Source organism: Panthera tigris, chromosome B4 (assembly GCF_018350195.1).
Source record: "Panthera tigris isolate Pti1 chromosome B4, P.tigris_Pti1_mat1.1, whole genome shotgun sequence".
In the NCBI taxonomy this organism is placed as follows: Eukaryota; Metazoa; Chordata; class Mammalia; order Carnivora; family Felidae; genus Panthera; species Panthera tigris.
In genome coordinates this window covers 113,315,591-113,336,859 of record NC_056666.1, presented here as the reverse complement: position 1 = coordinate 113,336,859, position 21,269 = coordinate 113,315,591, and the positions used below count along the sequence as shown (strand labels likewise).

General features: G+C 35.7%; 1 protein-coding gene across 2 annotated transcripts in view; it reads left to right on the top strand.

Moving 5' to 3' along the window:
* Nucleotides 1–21,269, top strand: part of EEA1 (early endosome antigen 1) — a 112,905-nt gene that overhangs the window by 61,796 nt on the left and 29,840 nt on the right. For both annotated transcript variants that reach the window (XM_042992885.1, XM_042992886.1), the window contains 7 exons: nucleotides 260–409; nucleotides 1,677–1,796; nucleotides 10,174–10,377; nucleotides 13,305–13,505; nucleotides 15,685–15,798; nucleotides 18,665–18,820; nucleotides 20,553–20,692. In XM_042992885.1, the coding sequence (XP_042848819.1) occupies nucleotides 260–409; nucleotides 1,677–1,796; nucleotides 10,174–10,377; nucleotides 13,305–13,505; nucleotides 15,685–15,798; nucleotides 18,665–18,820; nucleotides 20,553–20,692 (1,085 nt within the window). The remainder of the gene's footprint in view (nucleotides 1–259; nucleotides 410–1,676; nucleotides 1,797–10,173; nucleotides 10,378–13,304; nucleotides 13,506–15,684; nucleotides 15,799–18,664; nucleotides 18,821–20,552; nucleotides 20,693–21,269) is intronic.

Here is a 21,269-nt window from a genome sequence, read left to right as displayed (position 1 = left end):
GTAATACTTAAGTCCAAAAAAGAGCCTTTGGTTCACTATATTTTTAAGAGAACAAAAACCCCCAAAACTGTGATGTTTAATCACAGTTTTATGTGATCCATCATAATTCATGTGATTAAAATTCAGCTGGATCTTAGGTTCCCCCAAAGTATATGAAAATTAAGATTAAAAAAAAAAACACATTGTTTAGACGGTAGTGATGAGTGTGTGTTTGTACATAGGTAGTATACAACCTTTTTTTTTTTTTTCTTTTTTAAAGTTACATAGCAAACTTCTGGAGACAGAGCGCCAACTAGGTGAAGCTCATGGTAGGCTGAAGGAACAGAGACAGCTTTCAAGTGAAAAGTTGATGGATAAAGAACAACAAGTGGCTGATCTACAACTCAAACTTTCTCGTTTAGAAGAACAGGTAAGCTAACATTTCAAGTGAGTTTATGTTAGTAAGTTTATTGATAGATTTGAGGCATGTTAAATATTCATGATGGTTCAATTTTTTTATTGTCAGGAGCTTTAATTGGACATTTTTTTTAACTTTAAATTGTGACATTTATTTCTCCCCACTGGAAACATCCTACTTCCTATTCACTATATATGGGTCATTTTGTTGTGACTATATTCTCTAAAGTTCTCAACTAAAATGTGTTAAGAAGACTATTTTAGCTTTAGGCAAGAAAGATTCTGGGAGTGAACCTTTCATAGGCTGCTGGGAGGGAAGAGTCTCCCTACCCAGGAAGGACAGCATCCCAATAGAACAGTGAAAAATGAACACAGTTGGTGAGGATCATTAATGACACATATTTGGTGCATGTAAACCTTGAGTTTGCACTTATGGATTTTCACTTTCAATTAAAGCATAAGATTGAATGCTATTCTAATTAAAGGTGTGGTTGCTAAAAATGGTAAGTATTATTTGGTTAAAGTTATCATTAAATTATGTCTTTTACTAAAATTGAACAAATAATGAGAGTTAAAATCTGTAGCTGCATCAAGCTACATCTAGCTTCATCAAGCTAGGATTTTCTTCTAGACCCAGAATCTTGGACATGGTAGAGGATTCTGTTTTTTCCCAATAAGCGATAATTATGATTGTTTTGGAAAAAAATAAAACAAATATTGGTACTGTGATTTAGATTGTTGCTACAAAAAAATTGTATGTAATTAATTCCTTGATCATATTAGTATAGAAAAAAGCAATAACAAACTGAATGCCAACCTAGAGAAAGAATTGTATTCTTAGGATGAGTCCCTAGGAATACCTAGGGAATAGTTTCATAATCATGAGATTAGGATTCTATAAGTAATGAGATATTGCTTTTAAAGTTGATTTTATGTATTGTCTGAATTTAGGGGTTTTTTTTCTTTTTTTTTTTAATGTTTATTTTTTGAGAGAGAGAGAGAGAGAGTGTGAGTGGGGAGGGGCAGAGAGAGAGGGAGACACAGAATCTGAAGTAGGCTCCAGACTCCGAGCTGTCAGCATAGCCCAATGCAGCACTCGAACCCATGAACCGTGTGAGCCAAAGTCGGATGTTTAACTGACTGAGCCACCCAAGCGCCCCCTTGAATTTAGGTTTTTACTTCAGACTCGAGAATTTTGAGAATTGAAGTAATGCCAGATATTTACAAATGATAGCATTATGCTTTTAAGTTGTTAACTGACAATCTACATTTTTTTTAAGTTGAAGGAAAAAGTAACAAATTCCACAGAATTGCAGCATCAATTAGATAAAACAAAGCAACAACATCAAGAACAACAAGCTCTTCAGCAAAGCACTACAGCAAAACTTCGAGAAGCTCAGGTGAATATTATTTGAATTATTAGCCTTTTAAACAGGATTTAACCAGGTCATTATTCTTTTGTTGTACTAAAACTGGATAATGCAAAAAACTTGACTCTGAAGGGTTTTGATAATTTTCAGTATCTAGATGAGCAGAAAATCTTTTTCTTTTGATTGCTATGTTGAAATTTTCTATTTTAAAATTATTATAACTAGATTTGCTATTGTAAGTGTACTTATTTATATAAAATGTTTAAATTTTATTAAATTTCTTTATTATGTAGACAAAATATATTATTGCTTATTATTTATTATTTTTAAAAGTACCTTATTTGAAAAATTAAAGCAAGTACAAATTTCCTGATTTAGTTAGCCCAGTAAAAAAGAACATTTTGTATATTCTACAGTAGAACTTAGTATTTGTTGGTCATGTCTTTCCTGCTTTAGAACCATCATAGGAACATTGGAATTGTAGGCATAGAAAATATAAGTGATTAGGTTAAATTTATACAGATTCTATAGCGTAGCTTAGAAGATTGAAAGAAGTTAAATTTTCGTTTTGTTACAGCGAGGGGAAGAGGGTGCCCTCTTTTGACATTTGTTTATTCCTTCAGTCTTTCATTAATTCATTGAATGTTGTTGCGTACTACATGTCAGGCACTGTGGTAAGCACTGAAAATAGAGATGGGTAAGACAACGTGCTTGCCTTCTAGAAAATGGTAGTCTAATGATGTGTAAACAGAAACAATGTTGGAGTTATTTAAAGGAGGCTATAAGTAAGATGTCTCTTTCCCTTCTGAGTTTGGAGAGTGGGATGAGAGTCAGATGGATAGAGATAAAACTATTGTATTCATGTACTTGTTCTTTCATTTATTCAGTAAACAAATATGTATTAATATCTACTCTTAGCCAAGGAAGTGATTTTATGGACGTGACAGCAAATGAAATAGACAAAGCTGTCTGTTCTCATGGAGCTTAGTGAGGGGGACCAACAATAGCCAAGGTAAATAGGCAAAATGTGTGGTGTGTTAGATGGCAGTCAGTGCTATGGAGATGACAAAGGAACGGAGATTAGAAATTATCTGGGGAGCTGTAGGTGGGACTGCAGTGTGAGATAGGATTGCCAGGGAAGACCTCTCTGAGAAGATGAAAGAGCCAAAGGAATAGAAAGTGTGAGGCATGTGGATATCAGAGAGAACAGCATCCATACATTAAAAAGCCTTGAGGCAGGAACATGTCTAAGGACTATTGGGAAGCTGGTGACTGGAGTGGTGTGAGACATGAGAGGGTTAGAGGGTCACAGAGTCCTGGAGATCACAGAGGAGTAACATGTCAAGCCTCGTAGATAATTCTGAGGATTTTACTGTGAGTGATATGAGAAATCATTGCAGGGTTCTGAGCAAAGGAGTAACATGATCTGACTTATAATTTCACAGGATTACTCTGGCTGCTGTATTGAGAGTAGACTGTAGGGACATGTGATTATAAGCAAAGAGATTAGCTATGAAACAACTACAGCGATCCAGATAAAGAGATCATACGGCTTGGATCAGAGTAGAAACAGTGCAAGTAATGGGAAATGGTCAGATTCTACATATATTTTAAAAGTGAAGCTGACACATTTACTGATAGATTGATGTGGGATATATAGAGAGAGAAGTCAAGGATGATTTCAAGAAGTTTGGCCTGGTTAATGAGGAAGATGGAGGTCAAGCAAGATGAAGACTGAGAATCCATTGGATTTGGCAACATGGAGGTCATTGATGACATTGATAAGAGCAACTTAGAGAAGTAGGAATGGAAGCCTGATGTAAGGGGTTCAAGAGAAAATGGGGCAAGAGAAGTTTGATACAATGAATGTAGATAACTGTAGGAGTTTTACTATAAAGAGTAGCAAAGAAATAGAGTAGTAAGACTGAGGTAGAGAATTTGGCATAGGTCTGCAGCCGTGGGCTTTTTTTTTAAAGTTTATTCATTTATTTTGAGGGGGAGAGAGAGAGGTGCACACAAGTGGGGGTGGGGCAGAGAGAGAGGGAGAAAGAGAGAATCTCAAGCAGGCTTTGCACTGTCAGCATGGAGCCTGATGTGGAGCTTGAACTCACGAACTGTGATATCATGAGCTGAAATCGGACGCTTAACTGACTGAGCCACCCAGGAGCCCCAAGTGTGCTTTTTAAAAAAAATTTTTTTTTTAATGTTTATTTATTTTTGAGACAGAGAGAGACAGAGCATGAACAGGAGAGGGGCAAAGAGAGAGGGAGACACACACAGAATCTGAAACAGGCTCCAGGCTCTGAGCGGTCAGCACAGAGCCCAACGTGGGGCTCGAACTCACGGACCGTGAGATCATGACCTGAGCCGAAGTCAGACGCTTAACCGACCGAGCCACCCAGGCGCCCCCCAAGTGTGCTTTTTTATAGTGGCCCCAGAATTAAATTTATTAATCCAGTGACAGACAAAGCTGGAAATGACAGGCTTTCAACTTCTTATAGGCAGGTTGTCTCTTAGACTGAGGGGAAAGGAAGGGGCTGAATTAAACATGCTTAGCTTCTTTCTTTCTTTCTTTCTTTCTTTCTTTCTTTCTTTCCTTATTTCTTTCTTTCTTTCCATTTATTTATTTATTTAATTTTTTATTTTTAAAAATTTACATCCAAATTAGCATGTAGCGCAACAATGATTTCAGGAGTAGATTACTTAGTGCCCCTTACCCATTTAGCCTGCCCCCCCTCCCACAACCTCTCCAGTAACCCTCAGTTTGTTCTCCATATTTATGAGTCTCTTCTGTTTTGTCCCCTCCCTGTTTTTATATTATTTTTGTTTCCCTTTCCTTATGTTCATGTTTTGTCCCTTAAAGTCCTCATATGAGTGAAGTCATAGGATTTTTGTCTTTCTCTGACTGACTAATTTCACTTAGCATAATACCCTCCAGTTCCATCCATGTAGTTGCAAATGGCAAGATTGCATTCTTTTTGATTGCCAAGTCGTACTCCATTGTATATATATTTACCACCTCTTCTTTATCCATTCATCCATCAATGGACATTTGGGCTCTTTCCATACTTTGGCTATTGTGGATAATGCTGCTATAAACATGCAGGTGCATGTGTCCCTGCGAAACAGCACAACTGTGTTCCGTGGATAAATGCCTAGTAGTGCAATTGCTGAGTCGTAGGGTAGTTCTATTTTTAGTTTTTTGAGGAACCTCCATACTGTTTTCCAGAGTGGCTGCACCAGCTTGCATTCCCACCAACAATGCAAAAGAGATCCTCTTTCTCCATATCCTCGCCAACATCTGTTGTTGCCCGAGTTGTTAATGTTAGCCATTCTGATAGGTGTAAGGTGGTATCTCATTGTGGTTTTGATTTGTATATCCCTGATGGTGAGTAATGTTGAGCATTTTTTCATGTGTCGCTTGGCCATCTGGATGTCTTCTTTGGAGAAGTGTCTATTTGTGTCTTTTGCCCATTTTTTCACTGGATTATTTGTTTGTTGGGTGTTGAGTTTGATAAGTTCTTCATAGATTTTGGATACTAACCTTTATCTGATATGTCATTTGCAAATTTCTTCTCCCATTCCATCGCTTGCCTTTTAGTTTTGCTGATTGTTTCCTTTGCTGTGCAGAAGCTTTTTTATTTTGATGAGGTCCCAGTAGTTCATTGTTGCTTTTGTTTCCCTTGCCTCCGGAGACATGTTGGGTAAGAAGTTGCTGTGGCCAAGATCAAAGAGGTTTTTGCCTGCTTTCTCCTCAAGGATTTTGATGGCTTCCTGTCTTATGTTTAGGTCTTTCATCCACTTTGAGTTTATTATTGTGTATGGTGTAAGAAAGTGGTCCAGGTTCATTCTTCTGCAAAACATGCTTAGTTTCTTATTCCAGACTTTCAGTTGGTTAAATTGAATTCCCCATTCCCTGGGGAAGAAGAATAAGAAAAGGATGACAAAGAGACCAGGCAAAGTCTCTCATTATGGAAATTTCAGAAGTCCTAAAAACTAATTAAAGAGGTAGAATCAGTGTCGTTCCAGGTGTATATATGTGTATAAAATTATTATGGTAGCACAGAGGACAGTTATCTAACTCAGTCTGGAAAAGAGCCGTCATTGGAAACTTCTTAAAAGTGACAATTTGAGTTGCAGAGCATGTGCAGATGTTCCTGGGTTGTGAAGATGGTGATAGTAAAGATTATACTCCGAATCAAGGAGTTAAAAGGGCAAGGATAGTGAAGCTGATATGAACTAAACTGAGATTGGAGAAGAGACCAGAGCATTAGACATGGGTGAGTTTATAGAAGGTCTTGTGTGACATTTGTCCTTGAAGATAGAAAAGTATTGAACGTCCTGAGAGAAGTGCCATAGCCAGATTTGATTATTGTTTTTTAAGTATTTAGAGAGAGACAGAGTGTAGGGAAGGGGCAGAAAGAGAGGGAGAGAATCCCAAGCAGGCTCCGCACCATCAGCACTGAACCCTATGTGAGGCTCGAACTTACAAACCATGAGATCATGACCTGAGCCGAAAACAAGAGTCAGACACTTAACTGACTGAGCCACTCAGGCACCCCCCAGATTTGATTTTTAAATAAGTTATTCCTGTGGTTGTGCGAAAGGTGGATTTCAGAGTGAATATTCTGAAGCAGGAGATCAGTTAAAAGACTAATATATGCAGTAGTTTAGATGAAAAATAATAATGGCCTTAGTTCAAACAATTGTTAAAGATGTTATAGGGCAAATATGAATAATACCTGGGCAGTAAAAAAAAAAAAAAAAAAAAAAGAAAGAAAGTAGGACTTAATAGTTGCAGGGAATGAGAAAGAAAGTAAATGACTTCCAGAGTGATAACACTGAGTACATGGTAAATGGAGGTGTCATCAACTTTGTTAGTGCATCTGAGACAAATGGCCATTTCATTGGGCAGCGTTGTGAGTTCAATATTGGATGTTGTTGAGGTACCTGTGGTATATATTCATTTAAAGCTGTGAGAAACATCACAGTATATATGGGGTAAATGGAATTATTAGAATAGATGTGATCAGCCAGGGAGGGAGTGTAATGAGGAGAATAGACAACTGGTAACACAAGACTTCTGGGAAACATTAGCACCTAACAGGATGGATGATTGGAGGAAGCGTACCCCAAAGGAAGAGCATGATCAGTGTAATCAAGGAGAACCTGCCAAGTGGAAGCCAAAGGAATGGGGAGAGTCAAAATTTCAGATTAATCAGCAACTTCAAATGTGCATATGTCGTAGGGATGCCAAGTATGATAAGTGAAAAATGTCCATGATATTAAGCTATAATTATTTATTATAAATACATATTCTTATATATATGAAGGATTCTTATATAATATTCTTACATATTCTTGCTAAACATAATTGCAATAAAGTGATAGAGATGAAAGGCTGATTTTTGATGAGTAAATGAGAGATTTGCAAAAGTAAATTTGAATTCCTTTTGAAATTTAAATACGAATTGTATAAAGACTGAACAGTAGTGAGTGGGGCTTGGTCTGCGAAGTTTTTGAAAACAAGAGATACCTGAACATGTTTATAGTCTGGGACAGTCTGGGAGAGAGGGAGTCATTTGAAGATATTGAAGGAGAGGTGACTGAAGGAATAGGGTATTGATAAGCTGTGAGGTCATTGATACAGTGGGTGGTGGTAAATTTGAACTTATTCTCTGAAGGATATTCTTTGAAGCTTGAGGAAAAGACTAAATATGGATTTATCTGTCTGTTGTCTATCTTTATAGATAAGAGAGTGAAAAATCAAGGTGCATCTTCCCTGAAGATACCCTCTCCCTCCCTTTGTTTTTTATGGATAAAGTTGGAGATAGTTGAATGGAAGGCAGGCAGAGATTAAAAATCTAGAGAGAATATTGAAGATTTTATTTTATTTATTTTATTTTTTATTTTATTTATTTATTTTGAAAGGGAGAGTGAAAGTGGTGAAGGGGACAAGAGAGAAAGAGAGAGATAATCCCAAGCAGGCTCAACACCACCAGTGCAGAGTCTAGTGCAGGGCTCAAACTCACGATCTGCAAGATCATGACATGAGCTGAAGTCGAATGCTTAACTGACTGAGCCACCCAGGTGCCCCTTGAAGCTTTTAAATAGTTATTGAGGGGAATGTTTGAGGGTAAGAATCTTACTCAAGTGAAAGGATTGACAAGATGATTTTAAGTATATAATGGAGGTTGCGATCTAGAACTTTGTAGTGGCACCAATCTCTGAAGGTTTATGATTTTGCTCTAACAGTTCTTAGAAATGAAGGTGTGGAGTAAGAAGATTGCAACACTGATCTAGGATTGGGCTTTTTTAGGGTGGCTGTGTGGGGAATTTGTAGGTGAAAGGAAATGGAGAATGTTGAATAGTTGAGAGGATAGTTAAGTTAGTTCATATCCATGTATGAGGTTCAGGAAGAGAAATGAGGCATGTGCTATATAAGTCAGAAGAAAATTGAGGTCAGTGTCTCTTTGGCATTGCATTGAAGAACAGAAATGAGGTCATGAAATTGGAAGATGGTCAGGAAGTTGTGGTCACAGAGTAGGACAGTTGAAATTTTTCATCTGGAACAATTTCAAGTGATTACAAGATCGTACATGTGAGTGAGTGAATAGAATGAGGTCCAGGAATTAAGATGATATGACTGTTGAGGCTGTGCTCTTAATTCTTTGTGTATTTTGTATTTCCCAGGAAATTGGCAGAAATTGGGATTGAGAGAAAGACTAAATCAGGTCTCAAGTCTTCAGTGAATGAGGTAGGGATTTATAGATAATAGCAACACAGAATAGAAGCTAGAATAAATAAACGACATACTTCCCAAAGCAGCATGAAGCTTTTACATGAGGGGGAGAGTTATGGTGGTGAAAAACCAGGAAGAAGTCAACCTCCCCTGCTTGCCCAGCAGAATGGTCCTTACGTATCTGAGAGTGTTGAAGGGGAATCAGCATCTATAAAGGGTGAACTAAAAATTTCAGTTCTGACTGTTCTGGAAACAAAACTTAGGCCTGGAACTGTGGTTCCAGAAGATGAGTGGGATGTGGAGAAGAGGGTCATTAGTGGCAGGAGTAGAGAATGAGAGCAGAGAGGTAGGTTGCCTTTCATCATTTTGTGACTGAAACTTAGATGAGAAAACATGTTTGAAAGTGATCTCAAATAGTGTAATATTGGTGCAAATTTTGGAGAGTACCAGTACTAGGTGGTTGCTGACTCTGTCCGAGCAAGGTGGTATGGGGTATAAGGTTTGTGGAAGGGCTTGTTAGGACCTGGTTCTGGGGAGAAGTGAGGCAGAGCCAAAGAATGTGGGTCGGATAGCTCCAGAATATTAATGGACATTGTTCTGGATGTGGGCTAATACACCGTGCTCTGTGTAACACTAAGACCCTTGGTAAAGTAAAAGAAGAGGGATCCCTTGATGTATCGATAGAAGATTCCTCTTGGGGTATTGAAGTGAGCCTTCATGAGTATGTGTGTGTTAGAGTGCAATCCTTTATTTTTCTGTTCATTCAACAAACATTGTAGAACATTTGTGTCTTGGATACATCAACGAATAAAACAGACAAAAATCCTAACCTTTGTGGAGCATATATTCTAGTGAGGTGGAGGGAAGCAGATAAACATGAAAAATAAATAAATAATTTATTGTGTTAAAAGATAAGTGCAATGGAAAGAAATACAATATTCAGGAGAAGGAATATTGGGAAAGGCTGCAATTTTAAATGTAATGGTCAGGATAGGCCTGATTGAGTAGGTGTCATTTGAACAAACATTTTTTTATTTGTGAATTAATTAATTTATTTTTTTGATAGAGAATGTGCACTAGTCAGGGAGGGGCTGAGAGAGAGGGAGAGAGAGGATCCCAAGCAGGCTCTGCGCTGTCAATGGGACTTGATCCAACGGATCATGAGATCATGACCTGAGCCAAGATCAAGAACTGGATGCTTAACCAACTGAGCCACCCAGGCATCCCTTGAACAAACATTTGAAGGAGAGGGAATGAGCCATGTGACCTTGTGGGAGATGTATTCTAGACAGAAGAAACAGTGAGTTCAGAGGCCCTGAGGTGGGAGTGTTCCTGGTGTGATGAAGGAATAAGGAGAGTCCCATGTGTCTGAAATGGATTAAACAAGAGGGTACTGGGCAATGAGGTCAGAGTGTTAGAGTAAGAATGTGGTTAATTGAAGGTTTGGGGGGGGGGTTAAATTCTAGTTTACTATTGATAATATAGATTTATATTATTAAACACATAGTTCTAATTACTTAAGTTTGCTGTGTTAAAATGTAACGAGTAGAAAAAGACATAAGACTCAGAATTTGAGTTGTAAAATGTATTATCAGTCATTTTCTGTTTGAGGAATAACTTTTCAAGTTCTCTATCGTTAAGGTAGTAGTTTTCACTTCTTTACAGAATGATTTAGAACAAGTACTACGTCAAATTGGCGATAAGGACCAGAAGATCCAGAACCTTGAAGCCTTATTACAGAAGAGTAAAGAAAATATTTCCTTACTAGAAAAAGAAAGAGAAGATCTTTATGCAAAAATTCAGGCTGGTGAAGGAGAGACTGCTGTTCTCAACCAGTTACAAGAAAAAAACCATACATTACAGGAACAAGTAAGCCTGTCGAATGTGTTCTATTTCTATTTTTGTTTGTTTTTCTTTTTAAATTTATTTATTTTGAGAGAGAGAGTGTGCATGAGCACAGGAGGTGCAGAGAGAGAGAGAGGGAGAGAGAGAATCTCAAGCAGGCTCTGCGCCATCAGCATAGAGTCTGATGTGGGGCTCAAACTCATGAACCAGGAAATCATGACCTGAGCTGAAATCAAGACTTGGACACTTAACCAACTGAGCCACCCAGGTGCCCCAAATGTGTTCTGTTTCTAAAACTCACTTTTATCTTTCTAAATATTGCTAAGTACTTTATTTAAATGCCTCTTCATTCTGGTTATTATTAGTACTTTTTAAATATTATGTTTTTTTTGACAAATACCATCCAATTTACCTTAGAGATGGGTTGCTATTGTAGTAAAAGTAAGTTAGCATGATTTGACAAAGATCTCAGTTCATGTCCCAGTATATAACCTACTACCTGTGTGACCACAAGCAAGTAATTTCATCTTGTTAGCTCATTAGAAAGATAGAGATGGTGTTAATAATACATACTTGCCTCATGGCATTTTGTGATGTTTTGAAAAAAAAAGAATAATAAATTATATTTATAAACTAAAAGCACTAATCAACTGCTAGTTATTACTATGTATTGGTTAATATGCAGGCTTACTAGTTACTTATATTTTGGTAATTATGTCTTTGGAACACATAGCTAATAATAATTTTGATAAGTTGCTCATATGTAGCTTAAGAGAAACTTAACAAAATTTGGCTTAATCCATTTTCAAACTGAAAGAATTTATAGTTGCTTTTTTGGAAGAATTGCCCAGTAACAGAGTTATAATTATCTAAATGAGAAAATAGTAAAACAAAATATCAGTAAGTAACAACCACTTTTCTAATTTTATTTATTTATTTATTTTATTTTTAAAGTTTATTTATTTTGAGAGAGAGCGCAAGCTGGGGAGAGGCAGAGAGAGGGAGAGAATGAGAATCTCAAGCAGGCTCCACACTGTCAGTGCAGAGCCTGGTGAGAGGCTTGAACCCAGAAACCATGAGATCATGACCTGAGTGAAACCAGGAGTTGGACACTTAACCAACTGAGCCACCCAGGCACTCCTCGAATTCTTTTTAAAATAATAAATAAAAATAAATCTATGTTATTTGTGCTTCTGGCCATGTTGAAGTAACTGATACCTATTTTGTCCTCTCACCATAAACAACTAGAAAAGAAAAAAAAAGTATCAAGTCACTATTTTCAGATACTGTACAACAAGCAATGCAGGGGTTTGATTCCTGAGAGAAGAGAAGCAAGGGAAGTGAACCTTTTGACCATTCCAACTTCTGGTAACCCAGAGGCATTTTCCAGACTGGTGTAGGTTGGGGGAATCCAAGGAAAGCACAGTGGTCTCACTGAACAAACTACTAAGAGATTAAAGTTTAGGAAGGCTGAGGAACCTCAAATTGTGGGGCAGAATATCAGAGGGGAGGGAACAGTGGAGAGAAGAAGCTCTAAAAATCTGCATAGGGATCAACTTAAGCCTTCAGCTGACTGCTAAACTTTGCATTCTTATGTGGGATTTCATGTGGCCAGGCAATGAACAATTGTTAGGAGTTGCAAACTGAAAAATTATCAGAGCTTGGAGATGTTTATGCAAGAGCACAAAGACGTGATTGAGCACTTTGGGGCCATTTAGTAGAAACCCCGGAAATGTCACACCTTGGGATAAAGGTAAACCAGCCCCTAGGGTAAAAGCTGGTGTACACCTGACTTAACAAAGCATGAAAACAAGCCTCAGAGGATCCAGCTGAGCCATATGTGGGTTAACTGCCTGCTGGGACAAAATTAAGCATTTTTGAAAGAAGGCAACAAAGTCAAGATTTGTTTCCATAAATATCAAAACTTTCTAGACATTCAAAGAAGAAAACTTGTATGGCTCTTAAAATATGCTTATGGTTGTAAAGGAAAAACTATAATGGAAATAGAAGTGGGAATGATTAAAAAAAAAGAAATAGAACTTTTCTCTCTATATATGGAATTAAAATCTCATTGGATGTGCTTAATCAACCAAATAGAAAACAAAAGTGAACATTAAGACAAGGCAATTGAAACTGTCCAAAAGGAAGCACAGAGAGAAAAAAGACTGGGCTAAAAACCAAAAAAACTATGCTTTAGTGACCTGTGGGACAAGATCATGTAATCTAACATACATATAATTGGTGTGACAGAAAAGTGGGGAGGGGAAAAATATTTACTGAAATAATGGCTGAAAAAAATTTAAATGTGATTAAAAATATGAATGCACAGATTCAAGAAACTCATTGAATTCCAATCAGGGTGCACCAAACAGACATTAGATGAATTGGATTTCATCTAAACTAGAATTGTTTACCCTTCAAAAGATACTGTTACAAAAATAAAAGTCAAGACAGAGTGGGAGAAAATACTTGAAATACACATATCTGACAATTCAGAAATACTAAGAATATATAAGGAACTCTTATTAATTATATCCATGATTGTCTGGGGCTAGAGATGAGTGGAGAGTACTGACTGCAAAGGGGCATGAGTAAACCTTTTGGGGTAATTGAAATGTTCTCTATCTGATTGTGGCAATGGTTAAGTGAGTGTATATATTTGTCAAATCTCCTCAAGCTGTGCAATTAAACTAGGTGAATTTTATTTCATGTAAATTCTAGCTCAGTAGAGATGGTTTTAAAAATAATAGGAATCTCTGAATTGGTGTTTTCTTATGATTTTGAAAGATTATTTACTTATTTGTGGAAAGATGAATAAATTTTCTTAAAAATATGAGATAACTTATAGAGCACTTTAATACTCTCGTGGTCCTTAAATTTGTTTGTTTTTTTTTTTTTAATTCTTCTTATATCATTTGCGACCTTCATAATTAGTCTTCCTTGTACGATAGGTAACTCAACTAACAGAGAAGCTGAAGAATCAGTCAGAAAGCCATAAACAAGCCCAGGAGAATTTGCATGACCAAGTGCAAGAGCAGAAGGCACATCTTAGAGCTGCACAAGACCGTGTCCTTTCCTTAGAAACTAGTGTCAATGAATTAAGTAGTCAATTAAATGAGAGCAAGGAGAAGGTCTCCCAGCTTGACATACAGGTAATTTTGAATTATTCAATTTAATGTGAGTTTTTCTGAATAAAACACCAATTGTAGGCCATCAAAAATTTAAGACTGTAGATTTTTTTTTAATTCAAATCCAAGTTAGTTAACATATAGTGTAATAATGATTTCAGGAATAGAATTTAATGGTTCATCACTTACATATAACATCCAGTGTTCATACCAATAAGTGCCCTCCTTAATGCCCATCACCCATTTAGCCCATCCCTCCACCCAACACCCTGTCATCAACCCTCAGTTGTTCTCTGTATTTAAGAGTCTCTTATATAAGGTTTGTCTCCGTTTTTTTTATTTTTTTGATTTTTTTAAATTTTAATATTTATTTATTTTTGAGACAAAGAGAGCACGAGCAGGGGAGGAACAGAGACAGAGAGGGAGACACAGAATCTGAAACAGGCTCCAGGCTCTGAGCTGTCATCACAGAGCCCGATGTGGGACTCGAACTCCGGAATGTTGAGTTGAGATTATGACCTGAGCCAAAGTTGGATGCTCAACCGACTGAGCCACCCAGGCGCCTCTATCTCCCTCTGTTTTTATCTTATGTTTCCGTCCCTTCTCCTGTGTTCCTGTTTTGTTTCTTAAATTCCACATATGAGTGAAATCATATATTTGTCTTTCTCTGACTTAATTTCACTTAACATAGTATACTCTAGTTCCATCCACATTGTTGCAAATGGCAAGATTTCATTCTGTTAGATTGCTGCGTAATATTCCATTATAGATATCTACATATATATAGATAGATATCTATATATATATCCCACATCTTCTTTATCCATTCATCCATCGATGGACATTGGGCTCTTTTTCCGTACTTTGGCTCTTGTCGATAGTGCTGCTGTAAGCATTGGGGTGCATTTGCCCCTTTGAATCAGCACTCCTGTATCCTTTGTATAAGTACCTAGTAGTGTAATTGCTGGCTCATTGGGTAGTTCTGTTTTTCATTTTTTGAGGGACTTCCATATTGTTTTCCAGAGTGGCTGCACCAGTTTGCATTCCCGCCAGCAGTGCAAAAGGGTTCCTCTTTCTCCGCATCCTCACCAACATCTGTTGTTGCCTGAGTTGTTAGTGTTAGGCATTCTGACAGGTGTGAGGTGGTATCTCATTGTGGTTTTGATTCGTATTTCCCTGAGGCCATCAAATGTTTTAAATTCTGTTTCTCCCTGTGTCTCTGTCTTTCCGGCTCTCTTTCTGTCTCCTTGTCTCTTTGTCTCTCTCCCCCTAATCTCCGACCTCTCTCTCACTCTCTGCTTTACTTAGTAGTGGAAAAACCTTGGGAACAAGAATTAAATAAAGGTGCTATCTAGACAGTTTGTTTAGCTTTCCTGTTTGCCTTTTTCCCTCTTTATCTCTTCTGGCAAACTACACCTTCTGAAACCACCAGAGCCTTTTGCTTTTCTTTTTTTTTCCATGAAGTCCTTATTATTGTTTTTGAAATTCAGTCATTTGATATTACACCATTAGATTTCTATGTTAAACACTTTTTGACTTTGATTTTTAAATTTTACTTTAAAGGTTAGGTTAAAAAAATACTTTTATATGCTACCATTATATATTTTTAATAACCTTCTTTCAGAGGCCAGTACAGAATTGACGTTCAATGCATCAGTGTCGGGGTGGGAATTAAAACGTGTTTCTTTTTCCATTGTCATCGTTGGTTTCCTATTCTACACTAAAGTAGAGAAAGTTATAGAAACATATCTAAGCCTTGATTTTCTTTATTTTAGGAAAACAATTCTATTGACAGTAAGAAATATAAAATAACAGGCATGCATATTAACTTGGAGGAAGAAGATACACATTTCTTTCTAATTAAAATATAAATATTTGTTAGGTGGGTTACATGATAACCCAATATTTGGAAGTCCAGTTTAAAAGAGGGAGAAGTGTTTTGGTGTCATATAGGGACATATATATCATCATATATATCATAATAAATCTCATCATTTGTCCAAACATTGTTAGGAGTCTTTTCTCCCATGTTCATTCCTGTTTTGGGATTATTACATACTTATTTTTCAGTGTCTAAATCCTTTTTTTTTTTTTTTGACAAAGGGCTTAATTTTTAAAATAATTTGACAAAAGCAATGCATGTTGAAGCAAGAGAAAATCAAGAAATAAATACACATTAAATGACTGGCAAATTTTGTTACAGATTAAAGCCAAAACTGAATTATTGCTATCAGCAGAAGCAGCAAAAACTGCTCAAAGAGCAGATCTTCAGAATCATTTGGACACAGCCCAAAATGCATTACAAGATAAACAGCAGGTAGGTGAACGTGATACAGTCTCATCCCATAGCCTAATGTTTTGGTAGATAAATTAATTGCAAACATGTATGAAAGTGATACTCAATTTTATTAATATTGTGATCTACTTGTTTTTTCCCCTTAATTTCTGCCTGAGTTCAGAACCAGTTCTAGATGCAGGAGTCAGACAGATGAAGATAAAAATATCATTTTTGTTTTTGATAAAGCGCGATTGGTGTGTAAGCATGGTTGGGCTTCTTAATTTTGTATTAGTCCTTAGTGTTGACTAAGGTGTGCAGCTGAAATATCTGTTCCTAATTGTTGAATTGTTGCTTCATTGCATCAAGTGCCAATGATTGGTAAAGGGAGACAGACTCTCACACCTGTTCTTAGTAGGTAATCTGGGCCATGACCTAGATTTACTTACCTCTTGGAAGCAGGAAAAGAGCACCATATATTCCAATGCAGTAAGAGTTCCTCTTTTATTTTGGGGATAAGAATAAGTAGGGCTGCAGGGAATACATAAGTTACTTTTCTCAATACTTCTAATAGAATAAAGGCTTCCTACTTAAGGGCCAAGGTCAAAATGCTGATAGATTTTTCTTTCCTTTTAGCAAATGAGATTTTTTAAATTTACTTTTTATCTGAGTGGTAACACTGGTTGTTGGCCTAATTTTTTTTTGATCAATCTAGTAATATATCAAGTTAACAAAATAAAAGCTTTGTTTTCTATATTTACCCTAAACTTCAGTCCTATTTTCCTTCTTAGAGGGAATGTTTGCTCTTAAATTTGGTATGTACCTGTCCAGAGTTCTATAAGCATTGGGCAAATATGTGTGTGTATGTTCATATATAACACACACACACTAATATTTTCTTTTATGCACATAGAATTACTGTGTATGCATGTTTTGCAACTTTTTACTCATTGCTACATACATCTGGAAAATATCTAATCACAAGATCAGTGCTAGAAACTGTAATGAAAAGATTATTGATAAGAATAATCACATAAAAGTTTAAAAATTTTTTGCCAAAAATATTACTAACAAAATTAGAAAGCACATAGCAAAAGAATAACACACTTTCTGAAATATGTCCGACGAAGGATTAATATCTTCGATATTTAAAACAGATAGGAATTGCATGAAGCTACAAAAGAGTAAATGATCAAAAATATATTAGTGAATGTTCAGATTAAGAATCAATTGTAAATTAAGACAGTCAATTGTAAATTAAGACAGTATGCCCTTGTTGAGGTGAAATGTGTTTGTTTAATACTGGAAGGATTGGAGATGGTGTAGAAGAGGAAGAGTAAGTCACTTTCATACGTTGCTGGTGGTAGGTAAGTTCAACCTTTTAATGGTGATAGGGAGAGCTGTTTGCCAATATATTTCAAGAACTTTAGGGTTTTTCATATTCCTTAGCTCACTTTTAGTCGTTTATAAAGCTAAGGGAATAATCATAGCTTTTAGGATGCCATTTACATTTCTGTTAATAACATACGGAAAGTTTAGTAGCAATCTAAGAATCTAAAATAGGACATTTGGCTAATAAAAGGTCTGAATCAATAAAATGGGAATTTATGCAGTCAAATACAATATTTTAGAAAATAATGACACAATTTCATGATGCATTGTTATGTAGAAACAAAGGTTATAATAAAACCTTTGTATGGCTTACAAACCTGTAGTATGTAAAGCGAGGTTCTACCTCTATTTTAAAAGTGTAAATATAAACCACAACTTCTTTATCCATTTGTCAGTTGATGGATATGTAGGCTCTTTCCATAATTTGGCTATTGTTGAAAGTGCTGCTATAAACATTGGGATACAAGTGCCCCTATGCATCAGCACTCCTGTATCCCTTGGGTAAATTCCTAGCAGCTTGGCAATGAGAAAGAATGAAATCTGGTCTTTTGTAGCAACATAGATGGAACTGGAGAGTTTATGCTAAGTGAAATAAGTCAGGCAGAGAAAGACACATACCATATGTTTTCACTCATATGTGGATCCTGAAAAACTCAATAGAAGACCGGGCGCGTGGGGGTGGGGGGAGGAGAAGGGGTGGGGAAAGTTACAGAGAAGGAAGGAGGTGAACCATAAGAGACTCTTAAATACTGAGAATAAACTGAGGGTTGATGGTGGGAGGGAGGGGAAAGTGGGTGATGGGCATTGAAGAGGGCACCTGTTGGGATGAGCACTGGGTGTATGGAAACCAATTTGACAATAAAGTTCATATTAAAAAAAAAAGAAATAATACCAATAGTAAATCAAGTAAAAACAAAAGTGTAAATTAAAAAATGGAAACATACAGAAAAGACTGAAAGGAAAGTTATCTAAACATTAATAGTGATTATCTGTGGGTGGTGGGTTTACTAGTGATTTTAATTCTTTCAGTGCCTCTAGATATTACAAATGAACAAGTTTCATAGATGTAGTCACTGTAATAGTTTTTAAATGTTATTTTTAAAAATTGCATCTTTTTTTAAATATGAAATTTATTGTCAAATTGATTTCCATACAACACCCAGTGCTCATCCCAACATAAAAATAGCATCTTGAAGATTGAAAACATTTAATTATAATATAAAAGTGTTATTTTATTATTAGTATATTTAATGTTCTATTGTATCTTTTGAGTCCTAAAATAACTCTTTCTAGAAAAAGTTAAGTGGTGATGCATATAAACTTAATATCTCATGCTATGTACAATTTCAGTTCAGGTCCTTTGTACTAGTAAAATAACCTCTGATAGTTCAAATAGTTTCTTAACCTTCAAATAGTTTCTTAAATAGAATTAGAGTTTTCAGTAGTACTTTTATCAAACATTTGGGAATACAAGAAAGAAAACCTTACCAAAGTTTTCAATTGTACTTTTCTATAGGAGTTAAATAAGATCACTACTCAGTTGGATCAAGTCACTGCAAAGTTACAGGATAAGCAAGAACATTGCAGTCAGTTGGAAAGTCATCTTAAAGAATATAAAGAGAAACACCTTTCTTTAGAACAAAAAACTGAAGAATTAGAAGGTCAAATTAAGGTTTGTATAAAAGATATTGAGTGTATTACTTATATTTTCTGCTACTGTAGTAATGGAAACTGATGACCTAGAAGGAATCAAAGGTTTTAAATTTGCAAACAAAGGTGAAGTTGTGTTATAGAATTTTAAATTACCTGGAATTTTTCTGGTTTTAATTTTGAATTCCATTCTTAATTTTAATTTCTTTATTAATGAGTGGCTTTTACAAATGACAGTTATACTGGTTCCTTTGTAATGTTTCAAAAAAAACAACCAACCAGGGATTTACTCTGTAATTACAAGGAACTTACCATTTTGTTGTCATTGTTGTTGTTATGAAGCCTCTTCTGTTCCATCATTCCTATCTCCTTCCCTCCTTATTTCAGAATATATTTCACATATGACAGATCTCTTCACTTTTTGAATTTTACATTTATATCTTTTGGATTTTGTCTTTAGTTTAATAATAAGTTTATGCTGTGGTAAACTGCTTCTTAACTTCAACTCCAAGTGAAATTGTTGATGTACTAAAGAGATTAAATGAGTAGACCTATCAGACAAGGGTTTGACCTGAGTCCTTTGTCCTTGAAATGGGATCTACTATTGATTAAACAAAGATTTCTCAAATTACTATATATATGTAAATTATACCTTCACAAACAGAACACTTCTGTAGAACTATTGGATGTGTACATGTATATGTGTATATCCACACCAATATAACATGGAAGAAGAATTACATTTTTAATTCTATTTATGAGTTTCTTTTTCTTTATGGCCAATGATGATAGTAATGACACATTACTTTTTGTAATAATTTGAAAAGAACAGAAAAACGATTTTACTGAAAAGTATCTAATGAGAATTCTTTTTGGGTATCTTTTACAAATAATTGTTTAGAACCGAGTGTGTCTCTTGTGATAATCAGATCTTTAACATTTAGTAATTATTTTAGGGAGTATTCCATATGTTTTTTGTAATTATTTGTTACAAAATTTTACAGTTGCATCAAAATCTATTGTGAGAGTTGCATAAGAGCTATAGATACCTAGGTTGGTTTATAAAATATTTAGGGTGCAAAATTATTACAACTATGCAAGAAAATGCATTACTCTTATATATTCAAACTTTATATTTAACAGTTTGATTTTGCAAATTTGCAAAAATGCACACAGTTATATGTATATGTATGAGACAGAAACTACACTGTGAGGAACAACAGTCTCTAAACCGAGAATTTAAAGGTGCAATATCAGGAATTCAGCTGTCTTTATATTTAGCGGCAATAGGTACTAAGGAGAAGGATGATATGACAACTCCATTTTAGTTTTGAATATTTACAATTACATCAGTGTTGTTTACTGTATATAAAGGATAATATATGTTAATGAGCCTATGTATGAACCTGTTACCTAGTTTTTTCGTACTTAATAACTTTTACTCTAGCAATAGACACAATTATTTTGTTTATTTTGTTATTTAGAGTTAATTTTAAAAAACAGAAACTTGGTGACTGCCTGTCATGTACAAAGCCTGCTGGTAGGTCCTCTGAAAGATTCCAAAATAAATAGTTCCTTTACTCAGTAGTGGCTTCAGAATGGAAAATGTGTTTTTTGTTATAACATAAACATTTTATGGTTATTACTCTGTGTTATGTCAACACCAATTTGAGTATAAACAAAAATGTTATATTTAATAATAAATGGATAATTATTGACATTAAAATGGTTACGGTATTCTGTTTCTTTCATAGAAACTAGAAGCTGATACTCTTGAAGTTAAAGGAAACAAGGAGCAAGCTTTGCAGGATCTACAACTGCAAAGACAGCTGAATACAGATTTAGAGCTTAGAGCCACAGAATTGAGTAAACAACTTGAAATGGAGAAAGAAATGTAAGCTAAACTACTTAAGGGAGAGGATTATAAACTAAGTATTAAAATCTTCTGATTTCAGGTGTGCCTGGGAGGCTCAGTCAGTTAAGCGTGCCACTCTTGATTTCAGCTCAGGTCATGATGTCATGGTTTGTGGGATCAAGCCCTGTGTGAGGCTCTGCGTTGACAGAACCTGCTTGGGATTCTCTCTCTGCCCACCACCCCCATTGTGTGTGTGTTTGTGTGTGTGTGTGTGTGTGTGTGTGTGTGTGTGTGCGCGCGCTTGTGTGCTTGTGTGCGTGCGTTCCCATTTTCTCTTTCCCTCTCAAACATTTTAAAAAACTCTTGGGATTTCAGTTTTGCTATCACAGTGCTTAAAGATTTATTAAATGTTTTTTCCTATTGGTTCTATAATCTGATGTTAATACTGAATGAAAAATAAAAGCATCATAGTATGGTTAAATTTACCTTCACTAGAAAGGACTGAAAATTTGGGTCATCTAGTCTCTTTTCAACAGTAATATGGTATTCATTTATCTGGGTTAAAGCAATTGTTTTGAGTTGTTCACTGATTTGAATAAATTACTCTGAAATTAAC